The sequence below is a fragment of the Myxine glutinosa genome, chromosome 7, assembly GCF_964187855.1.
Source record: "Myxine glutinosa chromosome 7, kmMyxGlut1.1, whole genome shotgun sequence".
Classification (NCBI taxonomy): domain Eukaryota; kingdom Metazoa; phylum Chordata; class Myxini; order Myxiniformes; family Myxinidae; genus Myxine; species Myxine glutinosa.
Genome location: NC_136267.1, coordinates 95,558,240 through 95,576,043, shown reverse-complemented (window position 1 = coordinate 95,576,043; position 17,804 = coordinate 95,558,240). Strand labels below are relative to the sequence as shown.

Here is a 17,804-nt window from a genome sequence, read left to right as displayed (position 1 = left end):
CTGCTCTCATTGAAATAGAGTAAAAACCGAGCTGGTAGGGGTATGTGTACAATCTACCTGCCCTACCTAGTCTGCTCTCATTGAAATAGAGTAAAACCCAGCTGGTAGGGGTATGTGTACAATCTACCTGCCCTACCTAGTCTGTTCTCATTGAAATAGAGTAAAACCCAGCTGGTAAGGGTATGTATACAATCTACCTGCCCTACCGAGTCTGCTCTCATTGAAATAGAGTAAAAACCCAGTTGGTAGGGGTATGTATACAATCTACCTGCCCTACCTAGTCTGCTCTCATTGAAATAGAGTAAAAACCAAGCTGGTAGGGGTATGTGTACAATCTACCTGCCCTACCTAGTCTGTTCTCATTGAAATAGAGTAAAACCCAGCTGGTAAGGTTATGTATACAATCTACCTGCCCTACCTAGTCTGCTCTCATTGAAATAGAGTAAAAACCCAGCTGGTAGGGGTATGTATACAATCTACCTGCCCTACCTAGTCTGCTCTCATTGAAATAGAGTAAAACCCAGCTGGTAGGGGTATGTGTACAATCTATCTGCCCTACCTAGTCTGCTCTCATTGAAATAGAGTAAAACCCAGCTGGTAGGGGTATGTGTACAATCTACCTGCCCTACCTAGTCTGCTCTCATTGAAATAGAGTAAAAACCCAGCTGGTAGGGGTATGTGTACAATCTACCTGCCCTACCTAGTCTGTTCTCATTGAAATAGAGTAAAACCCAGCTGGTAAGGGTATGTATACAATCTACCTGCCCTACCTAGTCTGCTCTCATTGAAATAGAGTAAAACCCAGCTGGTAGGGGTATGTATACAATCTACCTGCCCTACCTAGTCTGCTCTCATTGAAATATAGTAAAACCCAGCTGGTAGAGGTATGTATACAATCTACCTGCCCTACCTAGTCTGCTATCATTGTGCAACAAGGCCCATACTTATTCCCTTTCCTCATTACAGGAGATAAGTCTGAACGACAGGTGAAAGACGAGGTGCCTGAGTGGTTCAGGCGACGGACTGCGAATCCATTGTGCTCTGCGCGAGTGCGTTTGAATCCCACCTTCTTTGGTGATTTCGTTCCATTTTATTTTTGGAAAGGAATTTAAAAGTTCTTCTCAGAGATGTCATTTCTTCCACGGAATGAGGAAAGAGACTCGTTGTTTCACGTTAAACTCACAGGAATGCTATGTCAACGTGTTTGGGGGACACCTGAACAACATTTCTCAACAATGACAACAAAAATAGCAAAACAGCACATTCCTCAAAACTCATCAGTCACTGCATTCCTCACACGATTAGACAAAGACCAAAGGTAAACGAAACAGTCTTCAAAGCTCGAATTCCTGCTTTTAAAATGCTATATATATTATCCTCTCTGGTATTTACAAACCTGCCATATATCTCTTGGTCAAGTGTACTCGGAGTTTGCCTGAAGCTTTCCTCGCATTTTATGAAACGTATCAAAAGCATTTAAATGTTCAAATCATAGTGATGAAACAGAAAACCAAATACTGCATTGGAGTCTTCAGAAGGAACCAAAAAAAAAGTAAAGAGTAAAGATTGAGTTATTAGGAGGAATCCCCCAAAAAGTAAAGAGTAAAGATGGAGTCAAAAGGAAGAACCAAAAAAAAAGCAAAGAGTAAAGATGGAGTCATCAGGAGGAACCCCCCAAAAAAGTAAAGAGTGAAGATGGGGTCATCAGGAGGAACCAAAAAGAAAGTAAAGAGTAAAGATGGAGTCATCAGAAGGAAGTAAAAAAAAAAGTAAGGAGTAAAGATGGAGTTATGAGGAGGAACCCCCCAAAAAAGGTAAAGAGTAAAGATGGAGTCATCAGGAGGAACCCCCCAAAAAAGTAAAGAGTATACTTAGATGGAGTCATCAGAAGGAACCAAAAAAAAGTAAAGAGTAAAGATTGAGTCATCAGGAGGGATCAAAAAAAAAGTAAAGAGTGAAGATGGAGTCATCAGAAGGAACAAAATAAAAAGTAAAGAGTGAAGATGGAGTCATCAGAAGGAACAAAATAAAAAGTAAAGAGTGAAGATGGAGTCATCAGAAGGAACCAAATAAAAAGTAAAGAGTGAAGATGGAGTCATCAGGAGGAACCAAATAAAAAGTAAAGAGTGAAGATGGAGTCATCAGAAGGAACCAAATAAAAAGTAAAGAGTGAAGATGGAGTCATCAGAAGGAACCAAATAAAAAGTAAAGAGTGAAGATGGAGTCATCAGAAGGAACCAAATAAAAAGTAAAGAGTGAAGATGGAGTCATCAGGAGGAACCAAATAAAAAGTAAAGAGTGAAGATGGAGTCATCAGAAGGAACCAAATAAAAAGTAAAGAGTGAAGATGGAGTCATCAGAAGGACCCAAATAAAGATGTAAGGAGTGATGATGGAGTCATCAGAAGGAACCAAATAAAAAGTAAAGAGTGAAGATGGAGTCATCAGAAGGACCCAAATAAAGATGTAAGGAGTGATGATGGAGTCATCAGAAGGAACCAAATAAAAAGTGAAGAGTGAAGATGGAGTCATCAGGAGGAACCAAATAAAGATGTAAGGAGTGATGATGGAGTCATCAGGAGGAACCAAATAAAAAGTAAAGAGTGAAGATGGAGTCATCAGAAGGAACCAAATAAAAAGTAAAGAGTGAAGATGGAGTCATCAGGAGGAACCAAATAAAGATGTAAGGAGTGATGATGGAGTCATCAGAAGGAACCAAATAAAAAGTAAAGAGTGAAGATGGAGTCATCAGAAGGAACCAAATAAAAAGCAAAGAGTGAAGATGGAGTCATCAGAAGGAACCAAATAAAAAGTAAAGAGTGAAGATGGAGTCATCAGGAGGAACCAAATAAAAAGTAAAGAGTGAAGATGGAGTCATCAGGAGGAACCAAATAAAAAGTAAAGAGTGAAGATGGAGTCATCAGAAGGAACCAAATAAAGAGTAAAGAGTGAAGATGGAGTCATCAGAAGGAACCAAATAAAAAGTAAAGAGTGAAGATGGAGTCATCAGAAGGAACCAAATAAAAAGTAAAGAGTGAAGATGGAGTCATCAGGAGGAACCAAATAAAAAGTAAAGAGTGAAGATGGAGTCATCAGAAGGAACCAAATAAAAAGTAAAGAGTGAAGATGGAGTCATCAGAAGGAACCAAATAAAAAGTAAAGAGTGAAGATGGAGTCATCAGAAGGAACCAAATAAAAAGTAAAGAGTGAAGATGGAGTCATCAGGAGGAACCAAATAAAAAGTAAAGAGTGAAGATGGAGTCATCAGAAGGAACCAAATAAAAAGTAAAGAGTGAAGATGGAGTCATCAGAAGGACCCAAATAAAGATGTAAGGAGTGATGATGGAGTCATCAGAAGGAACCAAATAAAAAGTGAAGAGTGAAGATGGAGTCATCAGGAGGAACCAAATAAAGATGTAAGGAGTGATGATGGAGTCATCAGGAGGAACCAAAAAAAAAAGTAAAGAGTAAAGATGGAGTCATCAGAAGGAACAAAATAAAGATGTAAGGAGTGATGATGGAGTCATCAGGAGGAACCAAAAAAAAAGTGAAGAGTGAAGATGGAGTCATCAGAAGGAACCAAATAAAGATGTAAGGAGTGATGATGGAGTCATCAGGAGGAACCCCAAAAAAAGTGAAGAGTGAAGATGGAGTCATCAGAAGGAACCAAATAAAAAGTAAAGAGTGAAGATGGAGTCATCAGGAGGAACCAAATAAAAAGTAAAGAGTGAAGATGGAGTCATCAGAAGGAACCAAATAAAAAGTAAAGAGTGAAGATGGAGTCATCAGGAGGAACCAAATAAAGATGTAAGGAGTGATGATGGAGTCATCAGGAGGAACCAAATAAAAAGTAAAGAGTGAAGATGGAGTCATCAGGAGGAACCAAATAAAAAGTAAAGAGAAGATGGAGTCATCAGAAGGAACAAAATAAAAAGTAAAGAGTGAAGATGGAGTCATCAGAAGGAACCAAATAAAAAGTAAAGAGTGAAGATGGAGTCATCAGGAGGAACCAAATAAAAAGTAAAGAGTGAAGATGGAGTCATCAGGAGGAACCAAATAAAAAGTAAAGAGTGAAGATGGAGTCATCAGGAGGAACCAAATAAAAAGTAAAGAGTGAAGATGGAGTCATCAGGAGGAACCAAATAAAAGGTAAAGAGTGAAGATGGAGTCATCAGAAGGAACAAAATAAAAAGTAAAGAGTGAAGATGGAGTCATCAGGAGGAACCCCCCCAAAAAAGTAGAGTAAAGATGCAGTCATCAGATTATTGATTATTTTGAAAGAGGAGCCTCCATGAAAGACCACAGCCCAAATCATACATACGGGCCAGAGTGGGGTTCTCGTCCTCTTCCCTGCGCTCCTGAGATTCCCGAATGAGCTGCAGGTCGATCCCATATGCGTGAGAAGGTGCGACGAAGAATCGTGGAGGAACTCGCTCCCCCATGCCGGGGACGAAACCGAGCTCCAGGAGCATGTGGTTATGCGCCCGAGGGCTAGACAAGCTGAGCAGCTGGGTCACACCTGAACACAAAACATGGCACACTATCAATGCACATCAACAATGTTTGCATCTCGTTTGTGATTCGTTTGCACCTGCGTGACGTTTAGACAGCTATCCGATAGGTGGCCGCACGCACATTGCTTTGTGCTTTGTTTTTTTTTGTGCCATGCTGGTCCCCATTGTGAAAATGCTGATTCAGCCAATCAGCTGCCATCATTCTGAACATTCATTATTTCATTATTGAAACGGTTTTTAGAACACTCATGGGTTATACAGAGCCTAAAGAAAGTCATACCCCCCCCCCCCTCCCATTCAAAAAATTCACTTTTTGTTGCCTTATAGCCTGGAATTAAATTGCATTAAATCAGACTTTTTCCAGTTTTATTTACACATCGCCACGCACAACTTCCAAGTGAAAAACAGATTCTACAAATTTCATAAAATTAATTAAAAATGCAAAACTAGAATTTCTTGATTGGATATGTGTCCACCCCACTGAGTTAATACTTGGTGGAATCACCTTTGACAGCAATTACAGGTGTGAGTCTGTTGCACTAGGTATCTACCTACTTTGCACACCTTGTTTGGGCAATTTTTGCGTATTCTTCTGTACAAAATTGTTCAAGCTCAGTCAAGTTGAGTTGGGGTGCGTTGATGGACGGCAATCTTCAAATCATGCCACAGATTTTGATTGGATTTAGGTCGGGGCAGGATTGGACCAATATTACAAATAAATTTGTACAAAAGAAATGTTTGCATTATGATTGGTGTAAATCATGTAAATCATGACACAACACAGAAACTCAAATTCAGTCAGGTCATTCATTATCTTCAGTTTAAACAAGCTCGTGCCTCGTGGGGTGTGGGGAGCGTAGCGAGCCACGCTAGTGTGTGAATAAAGGTGGAACTAGGTGGTGATTGGCACTCCTGGGATTTGGGTTGTGCCAGTTTAAGCTCTTCCAAAGTGCAAAAACGAGTTTCGGCAACATTCAACTTTTCCTGTCCTGGGTGAGGCCATGAGCCAGTTATCACTTGCTCTAAGTGTAACAACAAGTTTCGGCAACATACGAGATTGGCACTCCTGGCATTTGGCATGTGCCAGTTTAAGCTTTTCTGAAGTGCAAAAACGAGTTTCATCCACATTTGCGTTCACCCTTCCTGGGGGATGCCATGTTTCAGTTATCATTCGTTCTAGGTGTAACAACGAGTTTTGGACACAGATGTGATTTGCCCATCCTGGGGGACGCCTTGTGCCAGCTCTCACTCGTTATAAGTGCATACATGAGTTTCTGCCACATTTGCGTTTGCCCATCCTGAAAAACTCCATGTGCCCGTTATCACTTTGTCTTTGTGCAAAAACGAGTTTCGGCAACATACGAAATTGGCACTCCTGGGAGGTGTCATGTGCCAGTTATCACTTGTTCTAAGTGGAAAACGAGTTTTGGGCACATTTGCGTTTGTCCATCTTAGGCAAACGAGTTTGCCCATCCTGGACAAACTAACTTTTACACTTGTGCCAGTTATCAATCGTTCAGAGCAGAAAGGAGTTTTGGCCATATACGAGTTTGCTGGTCCTGGGAGACGCCATGTGCCAGTTATCACTCACTCTAAGTGTAAAAATAAGTTTCGGCCACATTTGCCCATCATGTCAGGATCATCTCCACAGGTGTTCTTACTTAACCTGTCAGGATCATCTCTACAGGTGTTCTAACTTCACCTGTAATGAGCATCTCGAAAGGTGTTCTTCCTTCACCTGTCAGGATCATCTCTACAGGTGTTCTTACTTCACCTGTAATGATCATCTCGACAGCTGTTCTTACTTCACCTGTCAGGATAATCTCTACAGGTTTTCTTAATTCACCAGTCAGGATCATATTGTTACAGACGCGGTTTTAGATGTTAGTTTACCGAGCGGTTTGGTATTACCGCGTCCGCACAGTTACTCCCCGATTAGAACCCTATCCCGCCCGATTCCACTCGACGTTGACCAAGTCGCGCTATGCTAAATCAATGAAGGAAAGGACACAACGGCTGGGATAAATGCAACGACACAAGGGGTACAGTTCTCAAGACCTCCGGAGGAGGATATAATATTGGTGATGCAGAAACGGGTAGATTACACGGTAAGAGGTAAAGCACAGAAAAGATGGGCACTTAGACACAGTCTTATCTTATCCCCGACAGACCACAGACAAACGGGACAAGACTGACTTACACAGGGATTGATGGCAAGGAAGGGCAGGCAGTCGATAGCACAAGGTGCACCTTGGCTCAGGGGCAGAATCGACCCGGTCCGGTCCAGAGATGCGGGGAGGTATTGTCGCGCTCGGAGGTGGCGTCCTTTTCTCTCCAAGCTGAGGCGCATCTGACGTCACCTCCCTCTTCCTGCGCATGTCCAGCGGGGAGTGACACGCCCTCGGCTCGTTAGCTCCGCCCCAGATGGAATCGGTCCGCCGCTTCCATTGGGTGCGGGGGGTTACCGGGCTCCGCCCTTGACGAGGAGCTGACAGCGAGCCCCTGCGTGGTAACCCCGTCGGAGCACATGTTCAATGGCGGCTAACCAAGCCGGAGTGAGGACGCACACTCCCCGCGCCGCCGCCGCTGTTGTTGTTGTTGTTGTTGTTGTTGTACCATGAGGAAGAGCTGCGGGGAGGTATTGGGAGGTCCTAAACTTTCTAACGGTGCCATACAATCACATTCTGGTGCAACGAAGAGTCAGAATTAATGGAAACGAGTCCTTAACTGACATAGACTAAGAATAACGAGCAAGATGTCCTATAGTTGTCTACGTGAGATGCGGTGAACCTGGATGCGACATTTAATGGGGGAAATAGGGGGAGGTCGGTTCTACAGAGTGTTGTTTACAGAAAATGGGACTAGGGAATGGGGGATTGGGGATAGTTGGGAAGTATTGGGGAAATAGGGGAATATTTACAAGCGGATATGGATGGAGGCCATTCTCATATCCGCAACATTGCACCCTTCTCTACCTCGGGGCGTCCCGACCCGATAAATTTTTACTTACTTTAGTGTGGCACTCAGATGTAGTTCCCTCTACTATTAACTCAACCCTGAGTGCGACAGTTTTACAGATGTTCACAAATGAGTAAATATGTCTCCCTGCGACGTTGCACCCTTCTCCTCACAGAAACACACCCACAGGATAACCGAATCGCGGAAAGAATCCTCAAACTAAACATACAGCCGGTAGGGAGCATCATTATACAAGACTACACTGATATTTACACTACGATCCAGGACCTGTTCTTTGAGGAACACATGCAGATGTTATGCATAGAGAGAGAGCACGCATGCCAGCATCGATACACCAACCCACGAGTGCCCTGTGGCCCTACGGCCTTTAATAATGTGCAGAGCACCCCATCCAAGCACCAAAAGCACCACCCCATAACACAGTCAGCACCATCCGGTGCACCAATAAAATGTTCATAGTCACCGGTGGTGTCGCAGCCGGCCGATGTTCTGCCGCTGGTCTTGCCTTCTTGAAGCACTTGGCCTTCTAGCTTCCTTAAAAAATAAAGAAAGGCGCCAACCGCATCCATTTCTGAATTGTGGCCGTCAGGGGGCCAACTATAAGTGGTTCACCTGTATGGCATAGGTGCCACATTGACCCAGAGGTCCATCCACGGGTGGTGCTTGACCGCAAAAGAACTGCGGTCCATGGTGGGCAGCCACAAAAATTGCGGTCCATATGGTGTATCGATCCAGGCAGCAAGCAGCGAAAGTACAGGCCCACAACTGCAGAGCCAGCACCTCTCTCTCCTCTCTCTCTGCCCCAAAGCCAGATCCTCGGAGGTGGGAGACAAAAGATGACAAGTGAGTAAGGTGGTAAGGGCGCAAAAGTGCACGCAATACAAGGTGATGCACACTGGGGGCACATGGGAACCAGGTGAGACAGGTACGTTCCCACCGTACGCCCCCCCCCCCCCCACCAGGTAACCTACATTGCCCCTCCCTTACCCCTTACTGTATCCACAAAACACAACACTACCCATAAACATCTACTTTACAAATCAACAAACGTCCCTACTGTCTTCCCCGTTCCTCCCATAAACCAAATTCGTCTTCTCTCCCTCCTAACCAATCAAATTTGCCATTTCCAACTCTCATCAAAATCTGCCATCTCCAACTCAACATCAAAATTTGCCATCACCAATTCATCATCAGTCCCTCCTAAGGAGGGAGAGATGGAATCACCCCAATGACTCATCCACGTCGTGATGCGTCTCACAAATCCAACAGCAATTCTCATTTCCTGCAACACAGAACAAAGGAACACAGGTGTGGAGTCATCATCATCACCTCAGGTAAGTGGCTGCGTATGGTGCGACAGGTTCGTCAATCCTAACTATTTCCTAAATGACTTTAACAACTTTACATTACCCGGGGTCTTTCCCTGCCAATCCATTGGCCAACTTACACTATGGGTTCTAAAAACCAATTCCCATTGACCAAACTGTGGTGCCTCTCAATTTGGGGTCTCACTCCCCCGATTCATCTCCCGGTGCCTTCGCACAATTTCTGGGCTGTGACGTGTAGCTCTCCCAGCAGGTCTACCCACCTGCACACCTCCACCACTGTAGTTGCCACCCGAGCTTACCTGCTCCTCACCCTAACCTAACTAACTGGGGAAGGCCCTCTCGCCCTCTCACCCCCTCAGTGCCCTCTCTGGCACGGGCTGCCCGATCCACACCCGGGATCCTCAGGCACCCACTGACACTAACGGCTCCCAGAGCCCACCTGCGGCCTCACCTGGCCGACATCCTCACAGTGGTGGAGTGCCCAAACCAACTACACACACTAACAGGCTACACGCCCAGCCATTTCCACAACACTAATGCACCCATCCACAATACCATTCTGCAACCGCACCACAAATGCCAATATCCAACCACAATTTACCTATACCCTCTACCTAACACTTACACTACCCGCCCCGGGTACTCGTGAAAGGGGTCCACTCTTCCCCCATCCACACCTTCGCACCATGCACACCACTCCGTACCACTTACTCCAACTCTCTCCACACCACTCATTCCAATACTCCATGTATTCCACACACCTGTACTTGCACACCTGTGCTCTCACACCTGGTGCCACCTGCACCCTTCTCTCCCCAAGCGCATTCGCGCTGATCCACAACACTCACTGCTCCACACACCTGTCCAGTTCTCACACAGCATCATCTCATCTAACTACTCCCCTCTGAACTTGCGCTTCCCAGTCGTCCCTTTAAGCTATTGCGCTCCCTCGTCATTATCATCCATACTAATCTACCTGCGTCCCCTCTACAGGTATCAGTCACTATCTAACCTTAACGGTACCTAATGTCATCTTCGCTAGATCCCTATCAATATAACCAAGCCCTCCCTGGCTCGGTTGTCATAGCCACCCCATAAACTATTGCTCCTTTGCCCCACTTTTGTGAGGGATGACAGAGTTGCCATCCCACCACATCGGGCATCTCCCACTACCAATTTTGCACATCAAATTTCAAGAAATCAAAAATTTGCCAATCACTACCCATCATCTGCCAATCATTTCTGCCAATCCTTTGCCAATCATCAAATTTTGTTTTTCTAATTTCGGGGCCAAAACACTAACCTCATCATTACAGTCTACTTACTAATGCCTCTCGGTGCACCAATTTACTTCTAAAGCTCGGCTTCGTACAGCCAAGCCATGAATGCGGGTTGTTCTGTGCCAGCGGCTGGATGCGTCCGGCATTCGGTGCAGGGAAGGAGGTTTACCCGGGCCGAGATCCCACGCACCATCTCGGCACGGAGCCATCCCATGGCCCGATCTCGACCTGCCGGACTGCCTCAACAAAAAGTGGTCGCCATGACGACCCTTCCTATCGGGCTGCCCGCTCCGCCTAGTGGAGCACGGACGCGGCCGTTCAAAGCGAGGCCCAGCGTGGATCGCGTACGGCGGTCCTTTCGAACCCGCCGTGGCTCGGATCCCCGCTGGTTCTCGCGGCACGCGAAGCCCGGCACGCACCGAGGGCCCGATTCGGCTAAAAGTCGCTCCAACCTCTAACCCGGTTACCTTCGATGCCTCACCTGCATGCTTACACCCCGCAGCCCGTTCCTTGCTCACACATCCAGCCGTTTCCATGCTCCTCGTCGTACCTTCTCTAACACACCCAGGTACACTCATTCCACTCCCAGCCTTGGTCACACACCTGACCACCGAACACTTTGGCACACATTCGTTGGTCGCACACCTCACCAACACACCTCTTCGCGCCCCTTCCTCGGTCACCTCCTCTGTGACAATCACAGGTGTGCCCTCACTCGCACACCCAACCACGTGCCTCACTACCAATTCCAGCGTGCATTCCCACACACGCTCTACCATTCCAGGTGTGCATCCTTCCATTCCAGGTGTACATCCTCGCTCACCTGTCACAACTAACTCACGCTCCATGTCACTCTTACTACTCTCACCTCCACTCTTGACAGCGCACTCACCCTTACTCTCGACAGCGCACTCTTTCCTCATGCACCCGTCCGTTACACACCTTTCTCGCGCACACTCTCCCGTTACACCCTCTGTAACACTCACCACAGGTGTACACTCTTCCTTACTTTTGACAGCGCACTCTTTCCCCATGCACCTGTCCGCCACACATCTTTCTCGCACACCCTCTCCCGTTACATCCTCTGTAACACTCACCACAGGCGTGCATTCTCCCTTTACACCCTCCGTAACACTCCTCACTACGCGCTTCCATGTGCTCCCTCGCACACGCGCTACGACCGACTCACTCTCGACAGCACCCTCACTCCTTGGCACGCACTTTTTCCTCACACACCCCAGAGTCGGACTTTCTCGCACACCTCCTTTTTCGCACACCAGACCTGTCGCACACTTCACCAACGGCCTCTCACGAACACCCGGGTCCATCTCGACCCCCAAGCTTCTTAAATCACCTGGCGCATCATACGCACGACCATATTGGTCACCACTTACACCGGGTCCTCTTCCTCTTCGCTTTTCCTCCATCACCTGCGAATCCCTCATCCGGTTAATGAGCACATCATCACGATCCGAACACAGACTTTGGACCAATTCTTTTACTTCCTCTTTTATCTCTTTCTTATCCCCTCTCCGTCGCTTCTTAATTTCGCTCACCCCTTCTTCCACTTCTTCTAATTTCTGCTTCACCTCTTTTATTTCCCGGTACGTCTCCTCAAGCTCGTCCTCCAAGGCTACCTTGACCGTTTCCATGTGCGTCCTCACCTGCCGGTCCTTCGTCTCCATTACCTCTGTCACCTCGTCCAACCTCGTTGTCAGTCCCTCACGTACCATCTGACATTCCCTCTTCGTCGCTATCAAGTCGTCTTTTAGTTCTTTCTGTGTCGCTTTTAACCCTCCTAGTACCGCAGTGTTCCTTTGTACCTGCTCCACTAACTCAGTCTGTCCCACCGTCAGCTGTTCCACCTCCTGCGTCAGGTCCTCTATGCCCCCTTGTAACTTTACAGTCCCCTTTCTCACCTCCTTCTCCATGCGCTCCTCACAGTGCCTCACCTCCTCGCGCACTCCTCCGACCTCCTCACTCACACCTCTTCTGATCTCCTCTCCCATCACTTGCATCTCCTGCCCAGATGCCACCCTCATCTGCTCCATTTCCTCCCTGTGAGCATCCAATTTAGTTTCTACCCCCATTCTGACCCCCTCTATCTGCTGCCCCATTTTTTTAACTTCCCTTTCCGCTTGGTCCCTCATGTCCCTCAATTTGCCTTCCATACTGTTTTCTAACCCCTCTAACCCCTTTTGCATCCCTTCCATTTGATTCTCTTGAGCGGCCATTCTGTTTTCTACCACCCCCACTAACCCATTCTTTACCTCTTTTATCCCATTGTCTAACGCCTCACCGGTACCCCTCGCTTCGTCCCTCATTACCCCCAATTGCTCACTCTGAGCCCTCGCTTCGTCCCTCATTACCCCCATTTGGCCCTCCAATCGCTCACCCAATCGCTCACTATCAGCCCTCATTTGCTCACTATTCTGGGCCATAAGGGCCTTCATTTGTATTAAAAAAAGGTCCAAATCTACCAGCGGCGCTACTACGGTCGCGGGCGCGGTCGCCGTGGCCATGTGCGAGGCGCCATTTTGCGCGCCCGTAACCCCGTGCGCGAGGACGCGATTTTGCGACCCTGCCACCCTCACTGCTTCGCTCTCCTCATGTCCCTCTATTTGGTCCTGGATCGACCCTGCCTCACTCTCCTCTACCGGAACCCAGCCGTCTTGATCCGCCATAGCGCGACTTTCAAAATTCGGGTTTTTATTTTTTTGTAAAACAAAATCAAATTTCGCCGTTAATAATTTCGAGCGCGTGAAGCGCGCTTCGGGTCCGATCTCACTCCTCGACACCAATTGTTACTGATAACACAATTGGTGTTCCAAAATTTGGGCCTAACAAATTTAGTCCCAGGTCCGAATCCAACTCCTGACAACCAATTGTTACAGACGCGGTTTTAGATGTTAGTTTACCGAGCGGTTTGGTATTACCGCGTCCGCACAGTTACTCCCCGATTAGAACCCTATCCTGCCCGATTCCACTCGACGTTGACCAAGTCGCGCTATGCTAAATCAATGAAGGAAAGGACACAACGGCTGGGATAAATGCAACGACCCAAGGGGTACAGTTCTCAAGACCTCCGGAGGAGGATATAATATTGGTGATGCAGAAACGGGTAGATTACACGGTAAGAGGTAAAGCACAGAAAAGATGGGCACTTAGACACAGTCTTATCTTATCCCCGACAGACCACAGACAAACGGGACAAGACTGACTTACACAGGGATTGATGGCAAGGAAGGGCAGGCAGTCGATAGCACAAGGTGCACCTTGGCTCAGGGGCAGAATCGACCCGGTCCGGTCCAGAGATGCGGGGAGGTATTGTCGCGCTCGGAGGTGGCGTCCTTTTCTCTCCAAGCTGAGGCGCATCTGACGTCACCTCCCTCTTCCTGCGCATGTCCAGCGGGGAGTGACACGCCCTCGGCTCGTTAGCTCCGCCCCAGATGGAATCGGTCCGCTGCTTCCATTGGGTGCGGGGGGTTACCGGGCTCCGCCCTTGACGAGGAGCTGACAGCGAGCCCCTGCGTGGTAACCCCGTCGGAGCACATGTTCAATGGCGGCTAACCAAGCCGGAGTGAGGACGCACACTCCCCGCGCCGCCGCCGCTGTTGTTGTTGTTGTTGTTGTACCATGAGGAAGAGCTGCGGGGAGGTATTGGGAGGTCCTAAACTTTCTAACGGTGCCATACAATCACATTCTGGTGCAACGAAGAGTCAGAATTAATGGAAACGAGTCCTTAACTGACATAGACTAAGAATAACTAGCAAGATGTCCTATAGTTGTCTACGTGAGATGCGGTGAACCTGGATGCGACATTTAATGGGGGAAATAGGGGGAGGTCGGTTCTACAGAGTGTTGTTTACAGAAAATGGGACTAGGGAATGGGGGATTGGGGATAGTTGGGAAGTATTGGGGAAATAGGGGAATATTTACAAGCGGATATGGATGGAGGCCAATCTCATATCCGCAACAATATTTACTGGTGTTCTTACTTCACTTGTAATGTCATATCTACAGGTGTTCTTACTTCACCTTTTGTGATAATCTCTACAGGTTTTATTACTTCACCTGTCCGGATAATCTCTACAGGTTTTCTTAATTCACCTGTAATGATCATATTTACAGGTGTTCTTACTTCACTTGTCATGATCACATCTATCTTTCTCTTTCTTTCTTGCTTTTTTTCTCTTTCTCTTTCTCTTTCTCTTTCTCTTTCTCTTTCTCTTTCTCTCTCTCTCTCTCTCTCTCTCTCTCTCTCTCTCTCCATATATACACGACGAGTCCAAAGTTTTAGAACACCTCAATTTTTCCAGTTTTTATTGAAATTTATGCAGTTTAATGTCTCAATGTACTCTGAAATTAAGCATAGAACAAATGAACAATTGGAGTTAAAAAAAGAAATCATGGAATCATTTTGTTTAACAAAATTTAATTTAAAATTTTGACTCAGCAAAGTAGCCACCTTTTGCAGATATAACTGCCGAATACACTCGTGGCATTCTTTCTACAATGGAAATCAAATATTGTTCGGGAAGTTCTTCTCAACACTTGCAGAAGTTCCCACAAATGTGTTGCACTTGTAGGTTGCTTTGCTTTCACCCTTCTGTCCAGTTCATCCCAAACCAGCTCGATGGAGTTTAAGTCTGGAGACTGTGCTGGCCATTCCATGATTTGAAGCCTACCATCTTGTTCTTTTCCTCGAAGGTAGTTTTGACAAAACCTGGAGGTGTGTTTAGGGTCATTATCTTGCTGTAGGATGAACCCCTGACCAACTAGGCGTATAACAGAGGGTATTGCATGGCGCTGCAAAATGCTGTGGTAGCCCTTTTGGTTCAGGGTGCCAATCACTCTGTGCAAGTCGCCGACTCTGGATCCAGCAAAAGAGCCCCAGACCATCACGCTTCCTCCTCCATGTTTAACAGTTGATGTCACACACTGAGGAACCATCCTTTCACCTACTCGACAGTGTACAAAAACCCTGCGTGATGAACCAAAGATTTCAAATTTTGATTCATCGGTCCATAAGACCTTCTTCCAGTCTTCAGTAGTCCACTGGCAGTGCTTCATGGCCCAAGCAAGCCTCTTTTTCCTATTTTGCCATCTTAGCAATGGCTTTCTTACTGCCACTCGACCTGTCAAACCTGCAGCTCGAAGTCTTCTCTTCACAGTTGAAACTGAGACTTGCTTACTTCGACCAGTGTTAAGCTGTGCTTGAAGCTGTTGTCCTGTGAGCCGCCTATCACGCAAGCTGTTGACTCTCAGAAACTTGTCTTCTGATTCTGTTGTGGCTTTGGGTCTGCTAGACTTCTTCCTGTCAGAGTTTCCTCCAGTTTTCAATATACTGTCGTGCGAATCCGTTGGTTAACACCGTAGGACCACGGACGACCGAACGGCTTTACTTGAGGCGACGATCAAATACGGATTTGACTAACAAGCATGGGAGAAAGAATGAAGAGGAAGAAGCGGCAAGCGAGTACCTGTAGCGATCCGACTGCAGCTCCGATCCTGGAGGAAATGAACTCAAACGAACACAGGATTTGGAATAGACAATAAAATAATACAAGGGTTTATTTACAATAAATAGCGGGACAGAAAAATAATGCGCTGGTAAATAAATGTCCGAATCGGGATGTCCCCACAACGCACTTCAAATACAGGACAAAGGGAGGAATCAATAAAATAAAACGTTCGTCTTGTATTTGTGAGATGTGGTGCGTGCTCATCTGTCTGTAGTGGTGCGTCCATCGTCCAACGCGGCCCCTCAGTCCGCCTCGCTCGCACGCTCCGCCAGGCCCCGAATGACCCGCTCAGCGGCACGCCCCGCTCCAAGCTCCTCGTCGGTCGCACATGAGGTCCCGTTCGCTAACAGCACCGAGCCTCACTTCAAGCTCTGAGCACTGAAAGCACCGAGCACCAAGAACACCCCAGGCAAGCGAGCGCAAAGGAAAACCAGGGCAGAAACCAGCCAAGAGCCCAGCGTATAGCAGCACAAGCACGAAGGGTCGATCTCCAACACGAAGCACGAAGGGTCCAGCATGAAGAGAACAAGAGAGTACGAAGAACCCCAGGAAAGCACAGAGAGGGAAATGGAAGAGAGGGAAATGCCGGCGAGCCATCACTTGCCCTGTGACGTCAGTTCTTTCTCTTTCCAACCAGCGCAGTGACCCTCGTCTTCCAGATTCTTCTCACCATACTGGTGTCCTCTCAGTGGCTGAGGCTCTCCGCCACCCCCCCCCCCCCCCCATGTCATGCCATCCTCGTGGCCAACCACAAGTCCTTCTTTTCCCTCCAATCACAGGGCAGTTCTCTGTCCCTCCTATTGACCAATCAACAGTCTTCCTGGGCGTTGCGATAGCCTGCCTTGCACGATGTTTGATGCCCACGCCAGTGTTGTACGTGGCCGCTTCTTGCTTGTCTTTCCGGTGCGTCTTTTTGTAAGGGAGGGGATTTAATTAATGTGTGCACTAAGGGACCTATCTAAGTGTCTATATGAGAATGCGTTGCTATAAGGGACACTGGATTGGTGACAGAGGGAACGACAAACAAAGGAATTTTATCCATAATCCCTGTACTAATTAGAATGCCCCGCCCCCCTCGTGGCGGGGACACCAATACAGCTTATACCGACATCCGGGCTAAACATATAACTTATTACAGGTCGATTCCCTATCACGACAGTCGAGTTACCTACCTATACAGATCTATCTGGCTCTAGATATTCCTCTACCCAAATTCATAACAATACTACTTCCTGCAGTGCAATATTGTTCAAATAATGCTTCAGAGGGTGTAATAACAGTCTGTTCAATACTGCTTTTATACAGACAGGGGGTTTGTAATCAAATAATCAGCAGAGGTTGGGACACCTGTAGGAATTGTTTGCATCAACTTTCAAGGCTTAATTTACTTACATTGCTGCAGAACAGCTGTAAGTTGTTAACCCATTACTTGTTCCCGAAAGATGCCCTTTTTTTTAACAATATAACTGTGCAATTTACATTACTTTCCCGTTTTTGCTAACCTAAACTTTTTTTTAAACCTCGAGCAGTTTACTGCTTACCTTCGCACCATTTCAGGTTATTCACTGGACTTGAATTGCTTAAATTTCAATAAAAAACTAGAAAAATTGAGGTGTTCTAAAACTCTTGACCGGTAGAGTGTGTATATATATATATATGTATGAATATACAGTCACATGAAAAAGTAAGTACACCCCATGTAAAATTTTGACTTTTTCAACATATTTCAACATACAGCTATTTGATCTTCATTTCAACAATATTGATAGATAAAGGGGATATAATATAACAAATATCATGAAACATTTACATTTTGTAGTCCATTGTATAATTTAAATAAACATAAACGCAAATTTCGCATGTGGAAAAAGTAAGTACACCCCTACATTTATCACTACTTCAAATACCTAAAATTAGAATCAGGTGCACCAGCTCAGGTGCAAATGATGAGAACATCGTTAGAGAGGATCTTGGAGGAACCTGTCTTATTTAAACCTCAGACATTTAGGTTGGTTTGCTCTTTGTTGTTGAAGTGTGCGGTGTCACCATGCCTAGATCAAAAGAGCTTTTTTGGAAAAATGAGGCCTCAATGAGGCCTTCAGAAAGAAGGTTATAGATGCCTACGAGTCTGGGAAGGGATTTAAAAAGATCTCCAAACAATTTGAAATCAATCATTCAA

At 46.3% G+C, this 17,804-nt stretch overlaps 1 protein-coding gene across 2 annotated transcripts in view; it reads right to left on the bottom strand.

Annotated features, from left to right (window-relative positions):
• LOC137431428 (uncharacterized) overlaps positions 1–17,804 on the bottom strand; it is a 139,647-nt gene that overhangs the window by 45,384 nt on the left and 76,459 nt on the right. For both annotated transcript variants that reach the window (XR_013624115.1, XM_068122741.2), the window contains exon 3: positions 4,321–4,518. Coding sequence is in view for 1 of the 2 variants with exons in the window: in XM_068122741.2 (XP_067978842.2) it covers positions 4,321–4,471 (151 nt within the window). In the remaining variant the exon portion in view is untranslated. The remainder of the gene's footprint in view (positions 1–4,320; positions 4,519–17,804) is intronic.